General features: G+C 39.2%; 1 protein-coding gene across 2 annotated transcripts in view; it reads left to right on the top strand.

Moving 5' to 3' along the window:
* Positions 1-10,520, top strand: part of LOC149615924 (uncharacterized) — a 100,442-nt gene that overhangs the window by 38,185 nt on the left and 51,737 nt on the right. The window contains exon 1 of one of the 2 annotated variants that reach the window (XM_089857365.1): positions 85-680. The exons of the other annotated variant lie outside the window; for it this stretch is intronic. Coding sequence (XP_089713491.1) covers positions 553-680 — 128 coding nt within the window. The 5' untranslated portion in view covers positions 85-552. Of the gene's footprint in view, positions 1-84; positions 681-10,520 lie in introns of those variants that run through there. 2 annotated transcript variants of the gene reach the window in all.

Here is a 10,520-nt window from a genome sequence, read left to right as displayed (position 1 = left end):
GCTAGCCTTGCCGCCTTTCCACTAGCATTGCATGCATTGGGCCCCGGCGGCGGCAAATGCATTAGAGTTTGAGAGGCGCTTGGTGCGGGCGCGTCTCTCGGCCTCGGCTTTGCGAGTATTTCTTATAATAAAATACGACCAATATTCCCTAGTTTTATTATTACAATTATTTCAGTTATTCAATTAAAATAACGCAATTATTAATTAGGCTTAGTTTCAAGTGGCGATTACGTACCGGTACTGCAGATTATGGGAATATCGTATTCAAACTTCAGTGCCCGACGAGGTCGATGTTCTAGGCCTAACGCGCGCTGAAAGAGGCCCTGTGCTAAGCCTAACCTTCAAGAAGAAAAAAAAAATAGATAGATAAAAAAAAAAAAAAAATAGGTTTTCTTTTGTGATGATGAAGATCGTCTTTCTCGCTAGTGGTTTTTAAAATACGGCTATTTAAAAATTTAAAAAGCCAAAAGTGTTGTTCATTGCATTGCCATTACCTAATCTGTGTGGATTTGGATAAGTGTTTTATTTGGAATTTTTACTACACATAACATAATGTCTCTGCTACGATATTCAGTGGTGGCTTTTGGAGTTGATGTGGATAATTTGGATCAAGTTAAAAAGAGCTTATCTTGTTTGACTGATATTACGAGAAATAATGAAAATCTGTGTCGACTTAAAGGGTTAGTACTTGTTTTTATTCGTAATTAGTTATTAGTTTTACTAATTGGCGGGAAAATGACTAAAACGCGCGTCGTAAGGGACCCAAGGGCCCCTTGGAGTTGGGGAGCACGTTGCACATTTACGTTTAGGCTTAGCAATCAATTTCTTTACTTTACTTCACGCTAGCTAGATATTGATGAACTTTGACAGCTTATAGATAACACTTTGTTACCTCAAAGGCTTACGACTTCAGAGAGATTTAATAAAATGTCTTGACCTTTGACATCGTCAAATATGGCGGCACCCTTTTAAGATACTTGACATTTAATGATAATACAGTTACTAGATTAGATTTTCTATTGTTTTAATATCTTTGTATGCTTATTATAATACCAAGAAATTAATATGACATTTAGTTTGAAATGAGTAAGGAAGTTATAAGCATTTCACCGGAATTCCAACCCTTTTTTCATTTCAACGGAATTTGGGAGATAACTTACTTCCCTAACAGTGTTTCAAGCTCAATTAAATATCGTCACACTTTTAAATAATTGATTTTAACGGTTACGCCATGGGTTACACCCACTAATTTTCGTTTTCCTTTTCTAAGGTCATTCTTTTTGTAGAGAATTTTTTGAAATTTGTGTTTGTAGCCTAGAAATTTTCCCAGTTGAAAAAGATTTTTCTGTTGGCACTAACTTTGAAATTCGTGAAATATATACTTAGGAATTTTGCCAAGAAATCGAGTTTCAAAATTTGGTTTATAATTTTAAACGTGTTAAAAGGTTTTAATTTAATGGGAATTTATTAGTTTCTTAGAATTAATTACTTAACTTTAGTCGAATCACGCAATTTTCTTGTTTGGGAGTCAATTTTGACCTCATATTTTTAAAAAAGTTTTAAATACGAAGCTAAGCCTATTAATATTTTATTACCATTTATTAATCATAATATTTAAAAACGGTAATTTCTAGAATTATCTTGACAATTAATTTAAATTTAAACAACCAGATGTTCCCAATTATGACAAGAATGACATAGTCTACTTGAAAATTTCCATTACAAATACTAACAGAACTTCAAAATTCACCGTTTCTGTAAATGATTTCTGTATCTGTGATAATTTCCAAAGCCCTATTCAGACTATAGAGTAGTGTCGGTAGAGAGGGGAGTAGACGGTGTATCCCTCCCTCTAGGCGCGCTTTTGTAAGAGAGGATACTGTACGCGCCTGGTAGGGGGGATGACACTGAGCTAAGAGATAGAAGGATAATGACGTTTGCATACGTAGACCTGACATTACTCTATAGACTAAAATCGAAGTTCACGTCGGTGACGTCACTTTGTTCGCTTAATTGGTCACGTGTCAACGACAATACGTGAAAGATTCACAGGTTTAGTTTGAAAATTTTCATTCAGCGTCCAGATGGCACCGCCTTATTAGCTCATTTCTTAACCATAGCCCACTCGATCATGCCATACTGACGCGTGATCGAGTAGGCTACGCTTTAGCAGACGATATTTCAAAAGTTAAGGATTCTTAGCGCTGTATTTATCATTTTAGAATTTGAACGCCACCTCGTTAGCGCCTTTTCTTTAGCCATAGCCCACTCAATCATGCCAAAGTTGCTGACGCGTGATCGAGTAGGCCACACATTAGCAGACAATAGTTGAAAAGTTTTAGGATTATGGGCGCCGTATTTGTCATCATTTTGTGATTTAGATTGGGCTATTTTAGTTTTCAAATTTCTTAGTTTAAAAAAAAATCACGTGATATGCAATACGACTCGTTTTAAGTCGTCTGCTCTTACGTCTGAACAGCGAAACGAAGGTACCGAAACTAAATTAACGAGGTACCTCGATTGACGGGACTTTTAAGATTTGATTGTAGTCTGAGTAGGCCTTTGAGGTGGGTATAAAATTATGCCTGAAAAACAGCCATTGTACCATCACCTGCCAAAAATTTCCGTTGGTTGAGTCTCATCACGTGAATGAATATCTTGGGAAATTTACTAACGTTACTTGGCACCAGTATCAAATTAACTGTTAGTTGTAAGCTTTGCTTTCGTATGGGGTCAAGTAATATTGGGTTTTAATATCGGTGTTTAACCACTAGTTCCAATGGAAGCTGAAGCTCTCTGGTGCCCCAGACACTATTATGTTCGGATTACAATAAGTTAGGGCCTAACCTACCTACGTACCTTTCAATATATTGAAGAGAGATTTTTTTATTATTCGATTGAATTTGAATCTGCCCCAAGTGCATTCGTTTTCTTTTGATTGATAAGGTATAGGTAAATGACAGCTTAGATACAGTATCTGGGAAAATCCATGAAAACGCCTTTTTAGCGAGATCACGTTTGACCAGCCATCGAAATAGATTCGCAATGTTTAAACGCAATTGTCTAGTTATGTTTTGAACAATGACAATTTTCCTTGAAACGTCGGGGAGAAGCGGGAAAAGGCGGGGAAAAATTTGGCAAAGTCAATAGGAAAACCGAGAAAAAGTCGGGAAACCATTGAAAGGCGGGGAAAACCATGGAAAAGGCGGGGAAAACCATGGAAAAGGCGGGGAAAACCATGGAAAAGGCGGGGAAAACCATGGAAAAGGCGGGGAAAACCATGGAAAAGGCGGGGAAAACCATGGAAAAGGCGGGGAAAACCATGGAAAAGGCGGGGAAAACCATGGAAAAGGCGGGGAAAACCATGGAAAAGGCGGGGAAAACCATGGAAAAGGCGGGGAAAACCATGGAAAAGGCGGGGAAAACCATGGAAAAGGCGGGGAAAACCATGGAAAAGGCGGGGAAAAATTTGGCAAAGTCAATAGGAAAACCGAGAAAAAGTCGGGAAACCATTGAAAGGCGGGGAAAACCATGGAAAAGGCGGGGAAAACCATGGAAAAGGCGGGGAAAACCATGGAAAAGGCGGGGAAAACCATGGAAAAGGCGGGGAAAACCATGGAAAAGGCGGGGAAAACCATGGAAAAGGCGGGGAAAACCATGGAAAAGGCGGGGAAAACCATGGAAAAGGCGGGGAAAACCATGGAAAAGGCGGGGAAAACCATGGAAAAGGCGGGGAAAACCATGGAAAAGGCGGGGAAAACCATGGAAAAGGCGGGGAAAACCATGGAAAAGGCGGGGAAAACCATGGAAAAGGCGGGGAAAACCATGGAAAAGGCGGGGAAAACCATGGAAAAGGCGGGGAAAACCATGAGAAAGGCGGGGAAAACCATGAGAAAGGCGGGGAAAACCGTAGAAAGGCGGGGAAAACCGTAGAAAGTCTGGGAAAACCGTAGAAAGTCTGGGAAAACCGTAGAAAGTCTGGGAAAACCGTAGAAAGTCTGGGAAAACCGTAGAAAGTCTGGGAAAACCGTAGAAAGTCTGGGAAAACCGTAGAAAGTCTGGGAAAACCGTAGAAAGTCTGGGAAAACCGTAGAAAGTCTGGGAAAACCGTAGAAAGTCTGGGAAAAACGGAGAAAGTCTGGGAAAAACGGAGAAAGTCTGGGAAAAACGGAGAAAGTCTGGGAAAAACGGAGAAAGTCTGGGAAAAACGGAGAAAGTCTGGGAAAAACGGAGAAAGTCTGGGAAAAACGGAGAAAGTCTGGGAAAAACGGAGAAAGTCTGGGAAAAACGGAGAAAGTCTGGGAAAAACGGAGAAAGTCTGGGAAAAACGGAGAAAGTCTGGGAAAAACGGAGAAAGTCTAGGGAAAACCATGGAAAGGCGGGGAAAAACGGAGAAAGTCAGGGAAAACCATGGAAAGGCGGGGAAAAACGGAGAAAGTCAGGGAAAACCATGGAAAGGCGGGGAAAAACGGAGAAAGTCAGGGAAAACCATGGAAAGGCGGGGAAAAACGGAGAAAGTCAGGGAAAACCATGGAAAGGCGGGGAAAAACGGAGAGAGTCAGGGAAAACCAGGGTTGGCAACTACCTATCCAGTCCGGTTTAAACCACCTGGTTTAATCCGGATTAATCCACTTAAAAAAATCCACCTAAAATATCCGGCTTAATTATGAATGGGGAAAAATCAATTTTGTGCCCTAAAAATAATTAAAATACAACCAGAAACAAGGCAAAAATATATGAAGCGATAACTAAAGATTACTTATTATAAATGATAAAACTAATAGTTATGTTAGCAGTTACTATCCAGCTACAGCTTACACGAACTTAAAGCATAGCGTCGGCTGCGTGGTTCCAGTGGATTCCCTACAAGTTGACTTTCCTTACGAACTCCAGTTTTGGCTTGGGAAAGCTAGAGGCATTTGTGGGCGAGATTTATACGTGCATGTATAAATCCCGCCAAGCCAAACCCGGAGTTTAGAAGGAAAGTCCCCTTGTAAGGGATCCACTGGAGCCGCGCTAGTGTTAGGCTCGTGCACTCAGGAAAGAAATAGATTTCATGAAAACATTTTAGCAGTTAAACTAGAAGACGATTTTGTATTGGAAGCGGGACTAGGGGTCGGGGAGTGCCCCAGAGCTCAAATAAGAGCTAAACAGAAGTACTTTGCCTTCAAAAAAACCTAAAATGACTCGTTTTTAAAATATCCGGATAAATCCAATATAATCCGGTTTAATCCAATAAAAACCACTGGTCTGGATTTTATTCGAATTATCCGGATTTTTGCCAACCCTGGGGAAAACCATGGAAAGGCGGGGAAAAACGGAGAAAGTCAGGGAAAACCATGGAAAGGCAGGGAAAAACGGAGAAAGTCAGGGAAAACCATGGAAAGGCAGGGAAAAACGGAGAAAGTCAGGGAAAACCATGGAAAGGCGGGGAAAAACGGAGAAAGTCGGGGAAACTTGGGAAAGTCAAGGAAAACCAAGAAAAAGCGGGGAAAACCGTGGAAAGGCGGGGAAAACCGGGGATATTCAAGGAAAACCGTGAAAAACCAAGAGAAAGCTGGGAAAGGTATGGAAAGGCGGGGGAAACCAGCGACAGTCAAGAAAAAGTGGGGGAAATCATGGAAAGGCGGTGAAAAGCGGGGGAAACTTTGTAAATGGCGGGCAAAACCAGGGGAAATTCGGGGAATTTGAATCTGATACTTTCGTGGCAACCCTGTATCAGAAATGAACCCTTTTAATTTGAGGAACAGTAGTAAGACCTCATATGACGTCATCTATTACCCTAAAAAAGCGGTAGGCTGGCTTTCGAGTTCGACGTCGTGCATTACTAAAATCCTATCTTCTTTCCCTTGATAAACGCCCTCGTTCCTGTAACTCCATTTCCGCCAGACATCTCTCCTCTTTTTCTCCCATGCAGCTAGCTAGCTTGCTTTTTTCGGCCGCCTTCGTTGACTTTACACGTTGGCGTTATTTCCGTTTAGTTCCCAATGGAACCATAGCCAAACGTTACCATCCGCGAGTAAATAACGAATTTTTAGCATTGGCGTTCGAGTTGCTTGCACGAGCAGCGGGTTGAAAAAAAAAACCGAATTTTTAACATAGAATTTTTGGTAGGCTAGTGTTGTTGGTAGATTTAGTGTTTGTTGTATGTTACTACCTAGCATTTGATTTCGATTTTCACGAGGTTTAGGCATAAGTTTATAAGATATGTTCCATAAGTATGGCACTACCTGTACGATTCGTAATGCTACTGAGAGACTTACAGCAACTCGAGATAACTAGTTCGAGAAGGAGAACGACGGAAGCGAGTCAATTGAAGTTCTACACTCGGTTGCTTTTGCAGGACTTCCATCTTGATTTTCGTGAGGTTTCGGCATAAGTTTATGAGATATGTTCCATAAGTATGGCACTACCTATACGATTCGTAATGCTACTGAGAGACTTACAGCAGCTCTAGATAACTATAGTTCGAGAAGGAGAACGACGGAAGCGAGAATTCAATTGAAGTCCCAAGTACACTCGGTGGTGGTTAATTAATTTTGCAGCTAGGACTTAATTCCATCTAGGCACTCCTATTTAGTCTGAACTAAGGCCCCTTTGACAGCAGCGCCTCACTCACTCACCAGGCCTCCCTCGCTTTACCTCCTCGAATCTATGACCTACCTCACTCACTCACTTCAAAATTACAAGCTCCAGTTTGTAACCAGAGATTAACAAACTTATGGAAGGAACATATCTTATGAACTTATGCTTCTCACCAGGCCTCCTTCGCTTTACCACCTCGAATCTATGACCTACCTCACTCACTCACTTCAAAATAACAAGCTCCACTTGATATAAACATATTAACAAACTTATGGTAGGAACATATCTTATGAACTTATGGCTGTACGAGGGGATAGTTACTAATATCCCTGTTAACACGTTTATAGTGAGTATCCCCTCAGTTTTGGGACCCACATAGTCTGGGCTTATGCATGAACATTCGTTTTAAATTTTAAAATTCGTGATGAACTAAATCACTGATGTTAAAAAAAAATCCACCCGAAACACGCCCCCTAGTAGCGAAAGCAGCAAGCAGACTTGTAATGTTAAAAAAATAAAAAAAGATTTGCCCATAATTAAGGAATGTTAAAATCAGAGGTCAGCTTAGCTACCCATTCATCAAGGAGAGACTCCAGTTTATTTTTTTTACAACACTGTTAACGGACAACTTAACTTCAACATGCTATTTTCCCATGTTTTTAACCCTAAATCGAGGTATATTCATTGCCAGCTTAAGTTGACGTCTGTCCGGATGTTAGCTGAGTTATTTTTTTCATCTTGAAAATTCCATTAAAGACTTAGCGTGTGTGTAGGAGGTAATTTTTTGTTGTAGTTCACATTGTTTTGAGTAAATACAATATTTTACATATTTCTAAACAAGTAACAGTTATTATTAATAGTGCTATCAAGGAGTGATATCTAGTTTATTAGTGAGAAGTTATAAATTCGTTACACATTTCCATGCAGCTTTATCTCCAGTCCAAACGTATAGTAGGTCCGGAGTTAACCCCTGCCGCGTCTAAATTACAACCAGCAGTATCTCATTGGTTCTTGAAAACTCGTGCACGTCAGCGCGATGCGAATGACAAGAAATTTGCAGTCATATTTTCCGATTGAGGAGAGGAGGCGAAATAGCCCGGGGCCTCCTTTTACGTCCCCTCTTGTATTTTGAAAGGGGGACTGGGACTATGGCCCGCGCGAATACTTAGGCATCTCATACCTTCTCCCTAGTAAACTAGATATCGCTTCTTGGTGCTACTGAGATGGGAGGAGCTACGGGGACGACCAAAATGTAACCATTAACTCTGATATTCAAGTCTAAACTAACCGTGTAAAACAACGAAAAAATATGTATTGTTTTGAAAATGGGCTCTAATTTGACCTCGGTGACCTTCGAATTTAATGTCAATTGAAACAATTTAATTATGGCTATTTTGACCCTTGACCTCAGGTACGAGACTAAACTAACTAACCCTGAAAACCCAAAGTTTTTTTCAAGTTATTCAAAGTAAAATGAATCCTTAGATATGAAAAAGAAATATTGGATATGTTAGAATTCTGGGGCTTTCAATTGACCTTTGTGACCTTCGAATTTTGTGTCGATTCAAACAATTAAATTCAGGCTATTTTGACCCTTGACCTCAGGTATGAGACTAAACTAACTAACCCTGAAACCCCGAAGGTTTTATCATGTTTCTTTTTTTAAGTAAAATGAATCCTTAGATATGAAAAAAGAAATAAATATTGGATATGTTAGACTTCTGCATGGGGGTTTTGAAATACAATACTAGCACCTGATATACAAACTTCATATTCCCATAAGGGTATTATATATCGTTTTAAAATGGAAGCAAATTTTAAAACACGTGCACCGGGGGAAGGGGAAAGGTAGGGGAGGGGATGGATCCATTTTTCGAAACAAGAAGTCGCCTCACAAGTAACGTTGGGGTTGGAAAAAGGAAAATTTATTGGGTCTGCCTTATCTTATATTTAAAGGAATAGCGACGTGATTTAAAAATTATCTCAAATCTAAAGAAAACCTTACTTTTTTGAGAGTTTAAACTCTTCTGATTCCAAAAATATGCTTGATTAATATTTAAATATGAAGTAAAACACAGAAAAAACACTTTGAAAACTTGAAATTTGGGGGGCAAAAGCAAATTTGCGAAGAAGATTTTTGGCGGGTTTTCTCCTTGCTACGTCACTCACGGCATCTCGCGGAAAAGCCAAACGCGCGCGCCGAGTCCCGAGTCTACTAATGCCGCGCGAATCTGAATAAAATAGGCTTAACACTTAGGCTGAGACACTTATAGGCGTCACGTGAGCGACATCTAGAGTGAAAGTTTCTCCTTACTACGTCATCAAGCGAAACAAAATTTTAACTAGGCCTTTTCCAAACACTAAACTTTGATTGCAATTTTACAAATTTCTACGAAACCAAATACAAAAGTAAACATATCATAATAAACTAGATTTTTCAAGGATTTTTTTAGCATTTTAAGTTTGTGGGTGACGAAAATTATGTCACTAACACTTTAATAGGCAACCTTCCTCAATCGGATATGAATCACTTTTTTTTCTCTTCAAAAGTGATTGGCTTATCTTTAAATAGGATTAAAGACCTCCTATTGGTTGCCAGTGATATGGAAGATAATGTATTAATACTGGCAACTGTCTCCCAAGGACCCAAGTATGTTAGTCAAGCCTTTAAAATTCAGAAAAATTGATATTTTTTTTGTTGAAAATTTCTCGAGTTTGCTTTGCCTAAAAATAGCATTGCTCTATTTTGCGTTTTCAAAAGTATGCTTTGAAATAAAATCATAAAAACTATATTGCTATCATTGAGACCTTGGTCTAAAATTGTATTTAAAAGGCACCTACAATATTCAGGGAAAACCTCTGACAGTAATCAAAAGCAACAATAGTTATTATTTCCAAATGGCAGTATTTTAAATTAAATTTATACTTGAAAATTTAGTTTTAATTGAAGTTAAATTCTCACAGACGTAGCGTGCGTACTAGCATTAACCACCACATGTGTTCTGTTTTTCGGCGATGGGGCGTTTGGTAAAGCTGAAAATTACAAAGTCTAATATATTTTGTGTGTACAGGGTGTGTATACAGAAGTACAGTTGGATTATTCTATTAGGAAAATATCAATTTTGAGTCGAAAAGTTTTTATACTTCTTTGATATTTTTTCTCCATGAGAGGCACCCAAAACATGTGTGTTTTAGGGATGACCCCTTAATAAAATTAGAGTCGTTTTAAGGGGTCATCACTAAAACACCCAGATAATTAATATAACTTAGTGTTAAATAGGTCATAGAAGTATATAACATTTTCGACTCAAAATAGATTTTCCCACCTAATCAAACTGCCCTCCTTTTTGCTATACACCCTGTATATAGATGTAAAAGCCATTTTAGAATCCCTGGGCTTCTACAAACCCATAGAATATGCACGGTAAGAAAATCGATATACTGCTTATATACCATAAGTTTATAAGATATCTTCCATAAGTATGACACTACTTATACTTCGTAATGCTAGAGATTTACAGCTCGAGCTAGTTCGAGAATTGATTGAAGTCCTACACTCGGTTAATTAATTTTGCATCTAGGATTTATTCCATCTAGGTGATTCCTATTTAGTAGCCTGCATTACTAAGCCCAAATTTGACAGCAGCGCCACCTCACTCACTGCAGGCCTCCCTCGCTCGCTTTACCTCCTCGAATCTATGACCTACCTCACTCACTCACTCACTTCAAAATTACAAGCCTCAAGTTCAGTTTGTCATGACCAGATATTAATTCAACAAACTTATGCTAGTAGCATATCTTATAAACTTATGCTTATACTGCTCTACAGGGTGGAATGGATATGAAAATGAAGCCAATAAACTTTTTTTTCATCTCTCCCTATCCCTTGGCGAGTTTCTTTTCTATAGTGGTCCCTAACTCCCTGTTACAATGTC

The sequence above is a fragment of the Phalangium opilio genome, unplaced genomic scaffold (assembly GCF_054372755.1).
Source record: "Phalangium opilio isolate 3A_F unplaced genomic scaffold, DU_Popi_V2 ptg000217l_1, whole genome shotgun sequence".
In the NCBI taxonomy this organism is placed as follows: Eukaryota; Metazoa; Arthropoda; class Arachnida; order Opiliones; family Phalangiidae; genus Phalangium; species Phalangium opilio.
Note: the sequence above shows the minus strand (reverse complement) of the source record. Positions and strands in the feature narration are given on the sequence as shown.